This window comes from Quercus lobata, chromosome 7 (genome assembly GCF_001633185.2).
Source record: "Quercus lobata isolate SW786 chromosome 7, ValleyOak3.0 Primary Assembly, whole genome shotgun sequence".
NCBI classification, from domain to species: Eukaryota; Viridiplantae; Streptophyta; class Magnoliopsida; order Fagales; family Fagaceae; genus Quercus; species Quercus lobata.
Window position 1 is genome coordinate 33928659 of NC_044910.1, and position 20229 is coordinate 33948887.

At 41.0% G+C, this 20229-nt stretch overlaps 1 protein-coding gene across 2 annotated transcripts; it reads left to right on the forward strand.

Moving 5' to 3' along the window:
• The first annotated feature begins 3868 nt into the window (after nt 1-3868).
• LOC115953953 (macrophage migration inhibitory factor homolog) lies at nt 3869-6638 on the forward strand. Of its 2 annotated transcripts, XM_031071790.1 has the most exons (4): nt 3869-4124; nt 5700-5900; nt 5983-6041; nt 6249-6638. In XM_031071790.1, the coding sequence occupies exons 1-3, from the start codon at nt 4014-4016 to the stop codon at nt 6034-6036; spliced, it is 366 nt and encodes a 121-aa protein (XP_030927650.1). In that variant the 5' UTR covers nt 3869-4013; the 3' UTR covers nt 6037-6041; nt 6249-6638. The 2 variants fall into 2 exon arrangements, with proteins under 2 accessions (XP_030927650.1, XP_030927651.1); XM_031071791.1 differs by lacking the exon at nt 5983-6041 and having other exon boundaries at nt 3876-4124.
• The last annotated feature ends 13591 nt before the right edge of the window (nt 6639-20229 follow it).

Here is a 20229-nt window from a genome sequence, read left to right on the forward strand (position 1 = left end):
GATCGATAATTTATCAAAAATAATTTCATCCAAGCTCTGGGCCTTCTTTTTCGTCTATAATTTGTGCACCTCTCTGAGATTATTTGATGTGGGCCAGGCTAGACTAAGCGCGGTCTACAAAAAATAGGCCGGACAAATTTTCATATTTTAATTGTGACCCGTATTGGGCTAGTACTGCAGTCCTTTTTTTCCATTTTTTATACAAGTAAATTAATTAGAGGTCCATTGCAATAGTATTCCAAGAGAACATTTGAAGTTTTTTTTTTTTTTTTTTGAGAATAAGAGAACATTTGAAGTGAAACAAATGAGTGCAACGTGATCCACTTATTTTTTGCAGATGATAGCCTCTTGTTCTGTAGAGCAACATCAAATGAGTGCAACGTGATCCTTGATTTGTTGGGTTCCTATGAAAGGGTGTCGGGTCAGAAGATAAACAGAAGCAAGACAGCACTATTCTTTAGCAAATCCACTCCAGATGACACTAAAGAAATTATCAGAGGCTTACTGGGGGTGCAGGAAATTCAGCATTATGAGAAGTATTTGGGCCTTCCTTCGTTGGTAGGGAGAGGGAAAAAAGCTAGTTTCAACTACATTAAGGAGAAGGTGTGGAAGAAATTGCAAGGGTGGGAAGGAAAATTACTATCACAAGCAAGGCGGGAGGTGATGATAAAATCTGTAATTCAAGTCATCCCTTCCTTTGCTATGGGTTGCTTTAAAATACCGATAGGTCTATGTAATGAAATTGAAGTGTTGATTAGAAAGTTTTGGTGGGGTGAAAGAGGAAATAGGCGGAAGATTCACTGGCTAAAATGGGACAAAATGACAAAATCAAAAATGGTGGGGGGAATGGGTTTCAGAGATTTGGCAATGTACAATGATTCACTTTTGGCAAAACAGGCATGGCGACTGTTGACATATAAAGATTCCTTGTTTTACAAAATTTTCAAAGCAAGGTTTTTCCCTCATTGCACCATCATGGAGGTGGAGGATTCGAGATCAAGCTCTTATGCATGGAAGAGTATCCTCCATGGAAGAGATGTCATCCTTAGGGGGGCAAAGTGGCGCATTAGGAATGGGAAAACAGTCCAGATTTACAAACACAGGTGGCTGCCTTAAAAGAACCGTGGTTTGGTTTTGTCTTCAGTAGTGGACTCAATGGAGGAGGCCACATTGGATGTTTTGATTGACACAGACACAAGACAATGGAATATTGCCATGTTGGAAGGACTCTTCACCCTATAGGAAGCTAAAATCATCAAAAAAATTCCCCTTGCACGAACTAAAATGAAAGACAACCTCTACTGGCCCTTATCTCATAATGGTAGCTACTCTTGCAAGTCAGGTTGTTGCTTTCTAAAGGAAGAAGCAGAACCAGCTCTTGAAAGGAATCAGGTGGCCCTTGAAACCTAGTTGTGGAAGAAGTTATGGATGTTGGACATTCCGAACAAAGTCAAGAACCACGTATGGAGAGCATGCCGTGACTCCTTGCCTACAAAACAAAACCTGATGTAGTGCACTATCATCACAAACAGGGGCGGAGCCAAGAATTTTTGTTTGGGAGGGCCAAGTTGCAACACTAATATATTTATCAAGACAGCCCCATACACACACATAAATACACATGCTTTTTTTTATTATATAAACAAATTTTTTTATTTGATAAGTTATATATATACACACACCCAACAAAAAAAGAGCTTAATATTTTCAATCAAAATTATGTTTGATGGCTATCTTTCATAAAATTAATAAAATACATTTTCACAATTTTCATAGTGAAATTCTTAAAAAGTTTCATTTTCTATAAAAAATTATCAAATTTTATACTAATGTAAGTAAAATTATTCAATTGAACTAATGTAATTTTCAAAAATAAGAATGATCCAAAACTTGGAGGAACAAATTAGGCTCCAAACATATTTAAAACTATTTTGCTTTGACCCATTATGTGGCAACTAAAGAGACATTTCATGTGTAGTTTTAATGACAATAATTTTTTAATAAGTCAATGACTTGTTAATCGCCACATAACAGGTTGAAAAAGATAAATTCAAACATGTTTTGTGCCAAACTTTTTCAAATATTTAACAGATATAAAAGCACATTTTACAATAAAAAATAGAATTGTGAAAAATAAAGTTGTCTCTATAACTATTAGACCAATTTTTTTTTTTAAAGCATCATTGGACTAATTCAAATACTTAGGGGGGGCCAACTCTTATTTTTGTAGACTAAATTTTGAAAACATTAAAATAATTATATATATATTTAAAAAAAATTCAAAATTTTGGGGGGGCCATGGCCCCCCCACCCTTCAACATGGCTCCGCCCATGATCACAAATCCCCAATGTGATTGGTGCAAACAGCTCCCTGAGACAATGTTACATGCAGTGTGGGCGTGTCCCAAGCTAGATGAGGTCTGGACAGATTCGGTTCAATGGGGTTTTCACCATAACAGGAGGTTTTTGGATTTCAAAGAATTGCTCTTATGGGTGATACAAGAACAGAGGAATGTCGAGCTATTCGCAATGACGATGTGGTCGATTTGAACTCAGAGGAACCAAGCTCCACTCAACAAACCACATTGCACGCTGTCTCAGATTGCTTCCTCAGCAAAAGCAAGACTGGACAAGTTCAGTGTAGCCCAGCCCGTTGCAAGTCCATCTCTGTGCAGCCCATCTTAGCACAGCCCACGTGCTTCCTGTCAGCCCCCTCCCTGTGATTTGTACAAAATCAACTATGACGTAGCCACTTTTGAGCATGAAGGAAAATCTGGGATATGTGTTATTATCCGAGACTCACACGGTGCAGCCATTGCTTCTCTATCGCAGCTAATCCCTTGTGCTTATCAGGCAGCAGACATGGAGGCTATTGCTGCTAACAGAGCACTAGAGTTTGCAAGGGAAATTGGAATTAATGATGCTATTTTGGAAGGAGACTCTAGCCTTGTCCATCTAGCTTTAAAAAGGGGTGAACATTCTTTATCTCCGTTTGGGTTGTTGGTGGAGGATATTAAACTTTCTTCAGCTAGTTTTAGTACATTACTTTACTCTCATACAAAGAGAGAAGGTAACAAGGTAGCTCATAGATTATTTAGACAAACGATTCATATTTTAGATTATGTAGTGTGGATGGAGTCTGTGCCTCCACTTTCTTATGCTGTATTTCAGGCTGATTTAGCCAATATTGTTCAATAAAAGTCCTAACAAGCCGGATTCTCAAAAAAAAGAAAAAAAAGAAGTGAAACAAGTTCTTTGATTAAAAAAATTAAAAAAAGGGTGGTCCTCCTCAATTCTATCTTGCATTGCCCAAAAAAAAACCCAAGAAAGAAGATAACAAATGGGGACAAACTCTTCAGATGTATGATGTAACCATCCAAGTAAAAACATTAATTAACTATATATAACCTACATGCCAAAAAGGACTAGTATAGACTGTATAGTCACACTTCATTCATTAAGGATGTGGTGTATTAGTTCTTTATTAGACTATTCTATTTTTTGTCTATAAGATATCCCAAAAATCCCGACACGTCATTTATATGATAGAGTTATTTTAAGAAATTTAAAATATCTCAAAGTGGAGTAATTATTAGGTACTCTCGAGATATATTAATATAATATTTTTTCTCTCACATTCACAATAAACCTACCATGAATTTACTAGTGAAATACATCATGAACATGAGAGAATAGAGTACTACGTCAGCGTCTTGATCCGTGAGTGCCTAAAAATTAACCCTAAAATCTCAAAAAAGAAAAAACAAAAACAAACATCTGTGGGCCGCATAGAGTTAAAAGAAAATTTCCAGGCCCAAATGTGACGGGGACATAATATCTCTCAAAGTTCTCACTTTCACCATAAAATGGATCGATTGTTTATGCATTGAAGTTTGTGATTGATATTAGCGGTTGTTGGCAGTAGACAGTAAACAGAGACCAGGGAGCGAGCGAGTCACAGAGTGAGAGACAGAGAGAGAAACAGAGAAAAAACAAAGAGAAAGTGAGAAAAGATGCCTTGCCTGAACATCTCGACCAACGTTGGCCTTGAAGGCGTCGACACCTCCTCAATCCTCTCCGAAGCCACCTCCACTGTCGCCAAACTCATCGGCAAACCCGAAGCCGTACTCTCTCTCTATCTCTCTGTCTCTGTCTATATTCTATAGTTTTGTTAATGTCGACTTTCTGTTTTTCTCTTTCATTTTGATTTTTCAGATTTCCGATAAAACATTCCTTGAAGCCATTACTGTTGTTTGTTTGGGGTTATTTTGTTTCTGTTTTCTTTTTTTTCTTTTTTCTTTTTTCTTTTTTTGGGGTTTCTTTATGATTTTTTATTAGATGAGTGAAATTAAGGCTTATATTCTTGAAATTTTTGATACATGACTTGAATTTTAAGCAAAATGGTTTGGTGACACTTGCTATTCTGGTCTATCAGTGATCGATTTGTGGCTTAGGTGATATTATGGGCAAAGAGATACACATTGTTTGAATTTTAAGAGAACTCTAAACACAGTCAAAGGAATAGTGGAAATGACTTGTGTTTTATTCGAATATTTTGATAGTATATTGTACTAGATTTGTTCAAACATAAAAAACAACCTAATTTCTTATAATAAAAAAAAAAAAACATAAAAACAACCTAACTTATTTGTCTTTAGACAGGCTTGCTAGTTGGTAAATCATATGTATTCCAGCTGAAATGGGTGTTGCTAGGTCTATTTATTTATTTTTTGGGGTTGGGTTTGTTGACTTCATTTTGTGGAAAAGAATACATGTGGCCGATCTTGACAAGTCTTGTTCAGGATTCATAGCCGACCCCAAAAATACTGGGACCAAGGCTTTGTTGTTGTTGTTAGCTGACTCCATTTTGTGTTATTTATTTAATCATTACTCTGAACCTGGACAGAGGATAGGGATAGGGAAAGGTAAGAACTAAGAAGGATGGAGCAGTGAGTTTGTGAATGAGAGTCTTGTTGGCGATTACTAATAGTTGGGTCTAGCATTTTCTCGAATACTCTTTTATGGAGCATTGATTTTGTTTATGACTGGATCAAGAGTCTTGGGGCCTTCATGTTCCTATCCTCAGTGTTGAGTCATGATATATGATACAAAGAACTAACTTATAGTATGAATTGGGCTTCATTCTTGCTAGGCATTTATAAAGTTAATTTTATTTTAATCAATACATTGCTTGGGTTATGTATGTTGTAAACATTGAATTGGTTAGTTGATATTGGTACAGCAATTTAAAGACTCAGTGGATGCCCCATCGTGGACATCTTTCATTATTGGAAATTCGGATATACTTGTGTAAACTGTAACTCATCTTGTAGACAACCAATTACTAATCTCAAGCATGTCCTAACTTGTTCACTTGTGTTAGTGTAGACAAAGCTTATTGGTTCATCTAGGACTAGGATGGTTTTGTTCAGAACAATGAAAACCTAATATTATGAACTAAGTCAGATATTTTTGTTTAATTTAAGAGATTTATTTAATGATTTTCAACATACTATGCTGCGCCTGTGCTTAATTTTAGATTGAAAATTTTGATTACCATTTAGTTTAGTTATTTCTTCTTGTTTTCACATTTTCTCGTAATCAATTAAAAGAATGGTCGTATGGTTAGCCTGATATTTATCTTGTTCTGGTATCTATTCTCCAAAAGCTTTAACCGTTTTGTATCTGTTAATATGCAGTATGTGATGATTGTATTGAAAGGATCAATACCCATAGCATTTGGTGGTACTGAGCAGCCAGCAGCCTATGGCGAGCTGGTGTCCATTGGTGGCCTTAACCCAGATGTGAACAAAAAGCTGAGTGCTGCAATTGCCACAATTCTTGAGACTAAGTTGTCTGTTCCCAAGTCCAGATTCTTCCTCAAATTCTATGACACTAAGGCAAACTATCTGAACTTTCTCATGAAGAAGGGTTATATCTGTGCACTTCTTTTGTCTCATTGCATTTTTCCTTTTTGTTTAGGCACATCAATCTCAAGAATATGCACAGTGTTTGCATGCTTTACACCAGAACTAGATCATGTAAATAAATCTTTACTGTTTAAAATCATCAGCAGAGATCTTGTTTGCATTTTCAAAAAGAAAAAAAAAATCCATAACCAACCCCCCCCCCCCCCCCCCCCCCACCCCAAAACCACCACCCAAAAAAAAAAAAGGGTCCATGGTAACAGTTGGTTTATGTTGTATGCTTTAACTTTAGATGATAATGATGCTTTGTTTATTTGGCAGGGTTCTAACTTTGGATGGAATGGGTCTACCTTCTAAATTCTGTGGTACTTCTACTGTGGTGTGGTGTGGTGTGGTGATTCCTAATAGACTTGATGCTTTGTATTCAGATAACTTATGTTATTTGGTATCATAAGTACTTTGTTAATGCTGAGGACGTATCATTTCCTCATGTGTTTCTAGTATTAGGAAATGTGGAACATTTGTCTTTCTCATATGTTACCTTAAGCATACTTTTTATTTGGCATTGGCCCATGATGTTATGTTACTCATGGGGTACAACCCAGGTTTGAAGTAAAATCCCGTATATCATTGTTAGATTGTCAGTTGTTCGGGCTTGTTCTCTGTATTAATAATTGGCTTGCTTCTTATTCAATAAGGGAATTGCATTCACCAAATGTGAAGTACTTCTAGCCTTCTGGGTAAGATTTGGGTGTCTCTCAACAATTTTTATAGTATGTTTCCGTTTCCCTTTTTCCTTAGAGAAAGGAGTTAATTCATTTTTCAAACTGTTTATACACTTTTTTTTTTGCTTACAACCAAGTGGGGTCTGGGGGGAGGTGGGAGAAGGTTTGAGCCTAGGTTCTCCCTATGAGTCCCATTAAGCCACAAGATTGGTGGCACCAAATTCATGTTCATTCTGGGTAGTATCAGCTTCAATTTTTATGAATTCTTTAGTCACAGAGCACAAAATAAATAGGCTTCTTTTCCAAGTGAAAAGCCTGCTTTCTTTTGTCGCCTACATTCATCCTAGCCTGCTTGCTTATGAAACTCTCTAGGCATTAGAGTTTCGTATTGACTGCCCTTATTTTAGTCTACCATACGCTACCTTTTTTATCATTCCTGGTTGATCTACGCCTTTATTGATGAAGTTTAGCTGAGCTCAAAATATTTCCTTGAAGTTGTTATCATTTTATCTTTATCTGTTAAGACTAGTTGATCCGCTCCTCAATCGATGAGGTTGTTGATTATATGATAGCCCTAAGCTCAAAATTTGTCTCTGAAGTTGTTACCATTTTATCTTTGTTTTGATTTACAGTTTGCCCTTATACTGTGGGAAATTTAACATATGGTGCCCGTTTGGCACTACTTATTTTTGCCAACATTTTTTACTATTTAGCTTAGTTTTGTTACTATTCATGAGTTTCATTACACTTTTTGATATTATTTATGGGTCTCACTATACTATTTTAGCTAACTTTTATCTTTATCTACAGTATTTTTAGCAAAAAAATTTCAATTTCAGTAAAAAGTATTTTTACCAACTTATTTTATTATTTAGTTTAATTTTGCTATCACTTATGAGTCAGATTACACTTTTTGATACTATTTATGGGTCTCACTGTATTGTTTTAGTTAATTTTTACCTTTACCTACCGTACTTTCAGCAAAATAAATGGATCTCAAACGGATTCATAGCCTAATCTTTGTGTTGGAGACATAGGGTCTGTTTGAAATTCATTTATTTTACTGAAATTGAAAATTTTTTATTAAAAGTATTGTAAATAAAAGTAAAAATTAGTTGAAATAGTATAGTGAGATTTATGAATAGACCAAAAAATATAGTGAGGCTTATAAATAATAAAATAAATAATTTAAATAATAAAATAAATTGACAAAATTAATCATATTAAACTGCTAATACAGTGACCTTCACTGAAGTTTTAATTTAATTTGGCGTAGAATTCACGAGATACAAGGGTCTAGGAATGGGGAGGCTAACCTTTCATTAATTGACTCGATTGTATTCAAAGGTTTTAGCACCTCCACGTCAATATGATAGCATACCCATGCTTTTTTTCTTGAGATGAAAGAATTCCGTTGAAGTGACGGTTAGCTGTACCTATATGCCTTCCAATGTACACTGATAGAGATTAGTTTCACAATGATTGTGTTTTTTTTTTCTTTTTTGGCTGAACTCAATGATTTTTTTTTTCTATCATCAAATAAAGGGATCAATGCTAGTTCAAAAAAAAAAGGGATCAATGAGTTTCTTTTTAGTATACGGCATATTTGTATCTAATTGATTTATTAAGCAAAATAAACTGAATAAAGTAAGTTAATCCATACGTACGCAAAGGAAATTAGAATTGAATAAATTTATCATTCAATTCCAACAAGAACACCTTTGTCAATTCAACTTCGCTATAATGAAAAAAAAAAAAAAAAAAAAAAACCACGATGTCTTTTGGATTCAAAGAAACAGAGATGGCATAACAATCATTATATCATTTGAGTAGGTGGTTTTATCTATATCTATTCTATTTTTTTTTTTAATAGGAAGACTAGAACTTTCATTAAATAACAGAAAAAATTACATCATAATGAAGAGGTTGCATTAGAAAGCATGGATCCTCTTCTATCCAAACCGAGAATCAACAATGCCAACATAATGCCAACATGCTGTTGGCATTGTTGATTTGTTGGCTATATCTATTATATGATTTGTTGGTCTTTACACCCCTATGTTTAAGTAGAGATCAAACGAAATGACAATTCAGTAAAAAAAAAAAAAAAAACTCTAACTCCCACTAAAACATTGCCTAAAAAATAGGGTCACCATCTCGTTGATTTTCAAATTGCTTTATCTACTTATAAATTAGATTCTCTAAATAAAAATTATATATATAAAATAAAAATACAGGTTTTTTTTTTTGCTACAAAATAAACATGTAATATTTGTTCATTTTTTGAAGTTAGCCTCATGACACTACTAGTTGTATTAGTAGTTCTAAATGCATAATATTAATGAGAAAACTTGTAAACTTCAAATTGGAATGAATGAAAAATTATGACACTAAAAAAAAAAAAAAAAAAAAACCTCATCGCATGCGAGAAGCGTGTGTGATGAGGTTAGTATCTTTTATGCACACCAAATTTATTGAAAGTGACCAAAAGAGAGAGTGAAAGAGACTAAAATGTGCATTGTCTTTATGCCCTAACCCTTGGTCAATTGGTTTCAATTTGTCGCTTCCGAAGAATTAAACGTAAACATAAAGGATTCAGAAAATCCTATTAAAATGAAATGAGGAAAAGAAGTTAATTGTGCAAAATTTAATTAGCTCCTCTTTCTCCATCATTGTTGATACTCACAAATCACAATCATAACCTTTAATTAAAGAGTTGCATGACATAAAATCAGGTAGATCATATTTTAAATCACTCAAATTTGTGACATTTTTTTATTTGATTCCTTGGTTTTAAAAAAGTTTTACTTTGGTTGAAAAAAAAAATTTAAAACATAACAAGTTAATCCCTATTCTATTTTTCATTTATATCTATTAACGAAATGGTGAATTGCCGATCTCCTTTTTTTAGGGACAAATATACAATTAAGAAATGAATGAAAAGTAGATAAAGGGAAGATATTTTCCCTTCTTAAAAATGGACAAAGTTTAGTTACAAAATTAGTTGTAACCTTAACCTATAAAATTGGTTGTGACCTTAAGTTACAATCTTACTCAATATCTTTTTATTGAATGTGAATTTTGACGAATCCACCGTTGGATTACATCTTCTTCTTATATCCTATATGCTTAAAAATTTTATAGAAAATTAAAGATCAATAGCTACGTCATCAATAAATTGTTTAAATTGCAAGTTTTTATAGTTTACAAGTATGCATAAAATACTAACTTATAGATCATATAATATATAATATCTAATTGACATAAAATTTGATATGTGTATTGTAAGGACACGATTTAGTACCGAACCAAAACAGTATCGGGTTCGTACGTAAAGGGCCCAGACAATATGATTTTTAGAGCGTGGGTGTAAAGAACTAGGCTAATTGTAATCTATCCTCCAAAGACTCAATTTCATGAACGTTCAAGGTTTTTCAGTTGATACTCTGGATATTCCTCCTTAGTGACTAGTACCAATCCTTCTTTCTCTTCTCCCTTTTCTCTCTCTACTTTCCGTCTCTTGTTCTTTTTCTTTCTTTTTTTCTGTCTCGATCCCCCCCTTTTCATGTTCTTCTTTTAGTTTATATATCTCCTTTTGCGCTTCATCCTCGCCGCACACGTGTAGGTTGGGTTCGGAGGATTTCTTTCTGTCCCATCTGGCACCTCCTGGAACTTCCTATGGGCAGCTGTAAGGCTGCTTCCCCACTGTTCAGGTATCACCTCCACATTAATGCGGCCAGAGAGTTGGTTGAGAGGTCATTAATGCGGAGGTAGCTGTAGCTTCAGATATTTGTTTGCCTTATCTCTTTCATCTTTAGTCAGCTACTCTACCCTTTGAGATGACTGAATTCTGAGATCTGATCGCAACGAGACCACGTCCTGATCGTCCTCGGACGCGTTCTGCCGAGGACCATTGTGTCCTCGGACGGGTATATGGCCTCCGATGGGCCACTGGCCCAACAATCCTGAATCCATTCTGAATCCTATGGGCCTATTAATCGAACGATCCCCACAATAGCCCCTCAAAATCCTACTTTTCGACTCTTTAGGAGAAAAGGTGGATTTTGACGTCATAAGCCTGCACCTGTGCGCGTTTTGGGGTATGCCCCTGACGCTTCAGCACCCCGGTTTTGGTAGCATTAAATTTTGACAACTCCCTTGTCTCCCACGTTCGACGGTGAGATCCAAATCAAACGGTAGGGGGCTTCTCTTGTTTTGTGAGCGGGAATTTTACCGCTCACAACCTTCACATGACTATAAAGGCGCTCCCAAATTGAACCTGCACCTTGTCCTTAATGGTTACGTGGTTCCAGAGTTTATACATTGAATCTGCCTTCTTCCAGTCTTCACTGTTCTCCTGGCGACTACAAATAATCATACGTTGTCCGAGGTCCTTCCTTTGAACCTGTAAGTCCTCTTGAAGCTTTTGCCATTGTTTTTCTACACCAAAAAGTTTTTTCTCTACTAAGTCTCTTTAGAAAAATGGGGAAACAGAAGAATCCCTTTCGGCGTCTCGTTGACTCCGAGGAGGGTATTAGAAACTTCCGCTCTAAGTACAATATCCCACCTATGGTAGGGATGAGGTATGCAGCCCAAGGGGAGTGGGTTGACGCCAGGCAAACTGGGGAGGTGGTTATCCCCATGATTGCCTTTATTGAAGGCGGGATGACCATCCCCATGGGCAGTATCACTAGGGGTTATCTTAATTTCTTTAGGCTATCCCCCACCCAATGCGCTCCCAATATGTTTAGGGTTCTGGGGAGTATAGACGCTTTGAATCAGAGAATGGATCTAAACCTATCCCATCACGACGTGAATTGGGTATACAGCCTTCACCGCCTAGCTGACCAGGATTATTATCTCAAGTCGAGATATCCTGCAGTAAGGCTAATTCAGTGCCTCCCTACTTCAAATAAGTACTTAAAGGAGGATTTCCTTATTTTTTCTGGGGAATGGCATGATGGTCTACCTTGCCCGACAGTAGAAGGAACACCAGGTGGGTGCAAAGTTACAGACCTATGCCACTTAGCTCGTGAACACATTTTACTTACCTTTATTATTTTCGGGTCTTACAAATTTAACTTTAAAATTAACGGTTTTGCAGATAGACGCTACACGAAGCCCAATCTCAGATTAGTCAATAAAGCGAGCCTAGACAGATTATTGAAAGCCGAAATATACGTGAACGAGGCTGATGGTCAGCTACGGGCAGCACATTTAATTCTTGGCTATACCCCCCTTTCTTTTGGCTTTCAGGCGCCGAAGTACGTGATTAGGGCACGCGATCCTCGGCTTCGCCGTATCAGTGTTGCCTACGAAGGGTTCGTTGTTCCAGAGGGTATCCCACTTCCCAAACACACACCTCTCACAGAGCCTCTTCTTGTGGCCAGCGTCTCGGCGGGGCCTTCTTTACCCTCATCTTCCTTCAAGAAAAAGGGAACCAATAGGAAAAGGAAAAGGGGAAAAAACAAGGAAATCGTTGTAACAGTGTCTGAATCCACGGACGACTTAGAGATTCTCGATCAGCCCACAAGCCCCAAGGAAAGTTCTGACGAGATGGGGGTACACAGGAAACCCCAGAAAAGTTTAATGGAGCTGATGGAAGGTCAACAGGGAAAGGCTGCACCTGCCCAAACAGTACCATCCCTGGTTTCATCTCTTCCAGCCAGGTCTCCTCCTACAGTTCCTCGCCACCCTCCTCAATCTTCTCCGCAACCAACGCCGACCAGTATTGCCGAGCAAGAAAAGCGCAGAGAACAGAAGGGTAAGGAGGTGATAGATGCGAGTAAATCTCGCCCCACTCGAGAGGAGGATGTCCAACGAGCTGCAAAGCAGCAGAAAACTAGGCACGCCGCTACGCGGGGTCAAGAGAAATCTGATTCCCCACGTCCCGATTCACAGGCGTGGCTGCCAGCTCCTATGCTCAGTGGGGAGCCCCTGCGAGACGATGCCTCTATAAGGGACTTCAACGGCGGCATTGGGTGTCATGTAGCCTCGGCCATAGAGGAGGCCTTATTGCTCCCAAAGGATATGGCTGAGATAAAGAATGTGAGGAAGAATCAACTCATCTTTGACAATAAACGATATTTGGGCATGGTGAGACACTGTTTTTTACACTGTTTCATTGTGCGACTGTTGCTTACTAATGCGCATTTTTCATTAACTAGGACGCTAATTCACACCCCGTTTCTTACAGATCATCCAAAATACTTTCAAGCTCGACGAGATGCTCAATGCTTGCTCCAACCAGCTAGATGGTGAAAGGAAAAGAAGGGCAACGGCTGTACAAACCTTGTCCAAATCTGAACAGGATTTAATCGCCGCAAGGAAAAAACTACAGGTCGAAGAAGAAGCTCGCAAGAATGCTGAATTGACATCAGAAGGTTACCAGAAGCAGACCGAGGAACAAGCCAAGCTTCTGCGTGAAGCGAATGCCGAGCTGAAGAAGACTCAGGAGCAAGTTCTTGTTCTTAAGAAGCATCTGGAAGAGACTCAGAAGCTAAGGGAGAAAGCTGAAAAGCTCAAAGAACAAGCCGAGAAAGCGAAAATCAAGTCCGAACAGGCAATGAATGAAGCCGAGCAGAGGGGCTATGAACTTGGGATAGCTGAAACTGAGAAAGCCCTAAGAGCCGAAGTTCCGGAGGTGTGCCGCATCTTCTGCGCGAGAACCTGGAGTGAGGCTCTGGACCGTGCTGGGGTTGAAGCCTCATCGGAACTACGTAAGCCAGAGAACGTATATTACCCCGAAGCGATACGCTCTTCAGCGCCTCAATCGTACCAGGCTGATACCCCTTCCCCAGCTATTAACCCTAACGAGGAGGCTCTGCCTCGCAATTCCCCTCCAGGAGCTTCCCCCAACAAACCCACCACTGCTTCAAAGGCAGAGACGGTCTCACAAGGTTTTCAACAAGAATTGGACTCCACAGTTCAATCAACTGGGGACATTACCATTTAAAAGTAAAAAAGTAGAAACTGTTTTGTAACTTTGACTAGACATTTAATAGAGTACTTTCTCGTTTAGCTTCTTATCATTCTGATGACTCTAAGTTATCTTCACCCGTACTTACTTTGTCGTCGTAATTTTGTATGGGTCCATCTCAATCACCTTTTTCATTATACGCCAACCTTGCATTCGAGGCTTTCTCTTTCTGACTCTTTAATGAATGTTCATAGGGCATTATTTTCACCAAGTTTATGATTTAGAAAGCTCATCACCGCTCTATTTACCACTTAATAATTCGATACACCACTTAGCAGGTCAATTTCTACCGAGTTTACGGTCTGAGGACTTGACATGACCTAGTTTCTGTTCAACAGTTCAGTATGAATGATAGGATGTTAATTTCCACTAGGTTTGCGATCTGAGGACCTGGCATAACTTAGTTTCTGTTTAACAATTCAGTATGAATGATAGGATGTTAATTTCCACTAAGTTTGCGATCAGAGGACCTGGCATAACTCAGTTTCTGTTTAACAATTCAGTATGAATGATAGGATGTTAATTTCCACTAAGTTTGCGATCCGAGGACCTGGCATAACTCAGTTTCTGTTTAACAATTCAGTATGATAGGATGTTAATTTCCACTAAGTTTGCGATCCGAGGACCTGGCATAACTCAGTTTCTGTTTAACAATTCAGTATGATAGGATGTTAATTTCCACTAAGTTTGCGATCCGAGGACCTGGCATAACTCAGTTTCTGTTTAACAATTCAGTATGATAGGATGTTAATTTCCACTAAGTTTGCGATCCGAGGACCTGGCATAACTCAGTTTCTGTTTAACAATTCAGTATGATATGACAGGATGCGAAATTTACAGGATGCATATTCGACGTAAGTTTAAAAGAGAAAATCTGAATTGAAACTTCTTTACTAGTAATAATACCTTCTGAGATTATTTACATTCCAAGGATGGAGTACAGGTTTTTCATCTAGGTCTTCTAGATAGTAAGCCCCTATTCCTGCTACAGAAGTAATCCGGTATGGTCCCTCCCAATTGGGTCCCAGTTTTCCCCAATTTGGATTCTTAGTGGCCCCCAGGACTTTTCTCAGCACCAGATCTCCTATGGCTAACGGCCTCATCCTCACATTGCTATCGTAGCACTGCTTGAGTTTGTGCTGGTAGTAAGCTAGCCGTACCATCGCGCTCTCCCTTCGTTCTTCAATCAGGTCTAGACTTTTTTCCAACATTGCATCATTGTTGCTAGAAGAGAATGCACTGGTCTTCAATGTTGGGAATCCAGTTTCCAGGGGAATAACGGCCTCGGCCCCATAGGTCATGGAAAAGGGAGTTTCTCCCGTCGAACGTCGGGGTGTTGTTCGATACGTCCAAAGCACATGTGGTAGTTCTTCCACCCATTTTCCTTTTCGCGTCGTCTAGTCTCTTCTTAAGCCCATTGACAATGACCTTGTTAACAGCTTCAGCCTGCCCATTGCCTTGCGGATAAGCTGGAGTGGAATATCTGTTTCTTATTCCCAGTTCTGAACAGTATTTCCTAAAGGCATTGCTATCGAACTGGAGCCCATTGTCCGAAACAAGAGCTCGTGGGATTCCAAATCGCGTAACAATGTTCTTCCAGACAAACTTCTTCACATCTACGTCCCGGATGTTCGCCAAGGGTTCAGCTTCAACCCATTTAGTAAAGTAGTCTGTGCCGACCAGCAGGTACTTCTTGTTTCCTATAGCTTTAGGAAAAGGGCCGACAATGTCCAGCCCCCATTGTGCAAAGGGCCAAGGGCTCGAAAGAGGGTTAAGAACTCCTCCGGGTTGGTGGATATTCGGAGCATATCTTTGACACTGATCGCATTTCTTAACGTACTCCTGCGCTTCTTTCTGCATATTCGGCCACCAATAACCTTGCGTTAGTGCTCGGCATGACAGGGACCTTCCTCCGGTATGGCTTCCACAAATGCCCTCATGCAACTCTTCCAGGATTGATTCTGCGGTCTCAGGAGGCACGCAGAGCAAGTATGGCCCAGAGAAGGACCGTCTATATAGCTTTTTATCCTCGGATAACCAGTACCGAGGTGCTCTCCTTCGTATTTTCTCAGCTTCCACCTTATCCTCGGGCAACACGTCATTGTCGAGAAATTTTAATATAGGGTCAATCCAGCATGGCGTCAGACTAGCTTGACGAATTTGGCAAACTTCCTTTTCTGGGGAAGCGGGAGTATGCAAGTCTTCGACAATAATTACCCGAGGGAAACTTCGTACTGAGGAGGTGGCAAGGGTCGCTAAGGAGTCTGCGTGGGTATTTTCACCTCGTGGAATATGTAATACGTCAAAAGATTCGAACTCTGTTCGCATATGCCTAACCCGGTTCAGATACCCTTGCATCCTTGGGTCTCTGGCCTCCAACTCTCCAGTCACCTGGCCAACGACCAGCTTCGAGTCCGAGAACAGTTTCACCGCCTTTCCGCCCATTTTATGGACCATGCTCATTCCCATTATCAGAGCTTCGTACTCTGATTCATTGTTAGTAGCTGAGAACCCTAGTCTTAGCGACTTCTCGATGATGACCTCTTCAGGAGATATCAGAACCAATCCCAATCCAGCTCCCCGTTGGTTTGCGGCTCCATCCACGTATACCTTCCATACCGGCCCTCCTGGAGCGGATATTACGCCAACCGATTTTTCATCCATGTGATCTTGATTCCTACTAACTTCCTCAGGGCACTCAGCGAATTCAGCTACCAGATCGGCAAGAACTTGACCCTTCACAGAGGTGCGGGGCATGTATTTGATGTCAAAAGCACCCAGAATCGTTCCCCACTTGGCAATTCTGCCGGTATAGTCAGCACTTCTAAGTATGGATTTGAGAGGCAATTGGGTCAAGACAACTACAGTGTGAGCTTGAAAATAGTGCGGAAGTTTACGTGTTGCATGAACGACTGCCAGTATGGCCTTCTCTAACGACAGATATCTCACCTCGGCTTCATGGAGGGATTTACTCACATAATAAACCGGCCTCTGGACGCCACTGTCTTCTCGCATCAAGACGAAACTGACTGCGTGAGGAGCTACCGCCAGATAGGCATACAACACCTCATCCACTTCAGGGCTAGACATGATAGGCGGTTTGGATAAATAGTCTTTCAACTGCTGGAACGCCTCAGCGCACTCCTCGGTCCATTCGAATCCCTGCCACTTATGTAACAGACGGAAAAAAGGACGACACCTTTCAGCCGACCTGGAGATGAACCGGTTCAACGCAGCAGTCATCCCCGTCAACCTCTGGACTTCCTTTGGATTTCGAGGCGCTTGCAAATCGTTAATGGCCCTAATCTGATCTGGATTCACCTCAATTCCCCTATGGGTCACCATGTACCCCAAGAATTTCCCGGAACCTACACCAAAGGAACACTTCGAAGCATTCAGGCGCAACTTATGCTCTCTTAATATCCCGAAGATGCTAGTGAGGTCCTCCACATGTTCAGTCACTACCTTGCTTTTCACCACCATGTCATCAATATAAACTTCAATACTTCTGCCCAGCTGTGGCTCAAACATTTTCGTCATCATGCGTTGGTAGGTAGACCCAGCGTTTTTGAGACCGAAGGGCATCACCTTGTAATGGTAGTTCCCAATCGGGGTCACGAAAGCGGTTTTTTCCTGATCATCAACGGCCAGCGGTATTTGGTGATATCCTTGAAAGGCATCCAAGAAACTCATCCTAGGGTGGCCCACGGTTGCATCCACCAACTGGTCAATCTTGGGCATAGGAAATGGGTCTTTAGGGCAGGCCTTATTAAGATCGGTGAAATCAACGCACACTCGCCACTTCCCTGTTTTCTTCTTTACTACCACCGTATTGGCCAGCCATTGGGGATAAAAGACTTCTTTAATAGCCCCAGCCTGTTTCAGCTTGGCGACTTCACTTCTAACTGCCTCGGCATGCTCTTTCGATGGTCGCCGAGGGATTTGTCTCCTAGGGGGAATGGCAGGGTTCACGTTGAGCCGGTGGCAAATGAAACTTGGGTCTACTCCTGGGGCTTCATACGGGTCCCATGCAAAGACGTCCACATTGGCTCGGAGGAACTCCAGCAAACTCGCTTTCTCTTGCAGAGGCAGCTTAGCCCCAACCCGGAAGAATTTTTCTGGATCATCAGCGACAATCACCTTTTCCAGATCTTCACACTCCACCCCATTGGTTAGTATGTCTAAACCCGACGCTGGGGGCTTTAATTGCTATGACTCATTATCGGCTGTAGCCGAGGTTTCTGCCTCTGGCCGATGCTGAATGGCCGCTACTTGGCATTGCCGAGCAGCCGCTTGGTTCCCTACTATCTCCAGCACTTGGTCTCCGGATGGGTACTTCACCTTCTGATGTAGGGTGGACGAAACCGCTTTGAGTGCGTGAAGCCAAGGTCTGCCCAAGATAGCCGTATATGGAGAATAAACATCTACGACAATAAAATCCACCTCCACCACCTCCGTGCCTGACTGTACGGGCAACCTGATTAGCCCCATAGGAATGACCAATCTTCCCTCAAAACTGACTAGAGGGGAATTATAGGTCGTCAAGTCCCCCGGTTTCAAACCTAGCCCCTTGTACAAATCCGGATACATCACATCCGCTGCGCTCCCCTGATCAACCATCACTCTTCGGACATCGTACCCACCAATCCTCAGCGTGACCACCAAGGCATCCTCATGGGGTTGTATAGTTCCAATCAAATCTTCATCTGAAAAACCCAAAATCAAAGGGACACGCCTCTTGGCCCTCTTCGATGCTTGAGAACGATCCTCGGCGGGGAATCGGGACACCGACGACACTCTTGTGGGGCAAGAGCCAGTCCTTCCCGGGGCCACAAAGATGACATTGATCGTTCCCCGGGGTAGCCTTGATGAGGCATCCCCCCGCACCTCAGAACCTGCCTGGCTCGCCCTTCCGCTGGAATGGTGCAAGAGTTGCTTTAATTTCCCTTCTCGGACCAACTGCTCCAAATGGTCCCATAAATTCCTACAGTTGTCTGTCGTGTGACCATGGTCTTGATGGTAATGGCAATACAAACTCGGGTTGCGCTTTGTAGGCTCTCCCGCCATCCTGTTCGGCCATTTGAAGAATGGCTCATCCTTTATCTTCTCCAAGACCTGTTGAACAGGCTCCCGAAACACTGCATTAACGGCCTGGGCATCCGCCGAGGCTGACTGCCCAGCGAAGTCCCTCCTTGGTCGATTATTATTATAACGATCCGACCTGAAATCCCTTCTCTCCTGAGGGATCACTTTGGCCTTTCCTTTCCCCTGATGTTGATCCTCCTCTATTCTCTTGTACTTCTCTATTCTGTCCATCAGCTGGCGCACACTGGTGACAGGTTTGCCCGTCAAAGATTTCCTCAAGTCGTAGTCAGCTGGGAGACCGGCTTTGAAAGTGGTTATAGCCACAGCGTCATTCTTCCCCCTATCTCGTTAAACATTTCCCAGTACCTATCCAAGTAGCTCTTGAGAGTCTCACCCTCTCGCATAGACAAAGTCAACAAGGAGCCCAGAGGCAAAGGAGTTCTGCTGCATGTAATAAAGCGAGCGCCAAAAGCCTGGGTCAGTGCTTTGAAGGATCCCACAGAATTGGCCCTTAAGCCATTGAACCACCTCATCGCCGTTGGACCCAAACTCGATGGAAAAATCTTGCACATCAGAGCATCATCCCTGGAATGAATAGCCATCTTCTGGCTGTAATAACTTACATGTTCCACCGGATCCGAGTGGCCATCATACAGAGAGAACGTAGGTTGATTAAACCGCCGAGGATGGGTAGCATCATCTATGCTTCTTGTAAATGGTGATTTGGAAATCTGACTCAATGCTTTGTTCATCGCATCGTTTCCCAAGCCCCTGCTAGTGGGACTTTTACGCCTACGCCTATGACGACGCTCCTCTTCGTAGGAGAAAGTTTCGCTTTGCGGAGTCCTCGACCTCCGCCTGTAACTAGTTTCATCCGACTCCCCGGATGATAGTTCGAAGCGAGGTGGTGAACGTTCCCGTCGTGCATGGCGCAACTCTCTCTTCAAGTCCGCAATCTCACGTTGCAGATCCCCATCATGCTTCACGTGGGAAACGTGACTCTTCCCGCGTGTACGGGTTCTCGTGGTGTGAGTAGTATGTATGCTCCCCTCCTGGACTTCCCTCTGTTCAGGACTTCTTCGAGGACCACCAGGCTGAGAGCCCCTTGACTCTGCCTGATGCGGGCTGATATCACCCTGATGCAGCCCCGCTGCGGGGTGAGGCAGTTCCACTCCTTCCATCGAAAACGTTGTATTAGAGGTTACACAAGCTAACACAAGTTCTTCCCACAGACGGCGCCAATTGTAAGGACACGATTTAGTACCGAACCAAAACAGTATCGGGTTCGTACGTAAAGGGCCCAGACAATATGATTTTTAGAGCGTGGGTGTAAAGAACTAGGCTAACTGTAATCTATCCTCCAAAGACTCAATTTCATGAACGTTCAAGGTTTTTCAGTTGATACTCTGGATATTCCTCCTTAGTGACTAGTACCAATCCTTCTTTCTCTTCTCCCTTTTCTCTCTTTACTTTCCGTCTCTTGTTCTTTTTCTTTCTTTTTTTCTGTCTCGAT

Excerpts from the sequence above, each read along its gene's own strand:
- LOC115953953 (XM_031071790.1), top strand. The coding sequence starts at position 4,014 with ATGCCTTGCCTGAACATCTCGACCAACGTTGGCCTTGAAGGCGTCGAC. Across the intron at positions 4,125-5,699 it reads TCATCGGCAAACCCGAAGCC|TATGTGATGATTGTATTGAA; the intron begins GTACTCTCTCTC and ends GTTAATATGCAG. Across the intron at positions 5,901-5,982 it reads TCAAATTCTATGACACTAAG|GCACATCAATCTCAAGAATA; the intron begins GCAAACTATCTG and ends CTTTTTGTTTAG.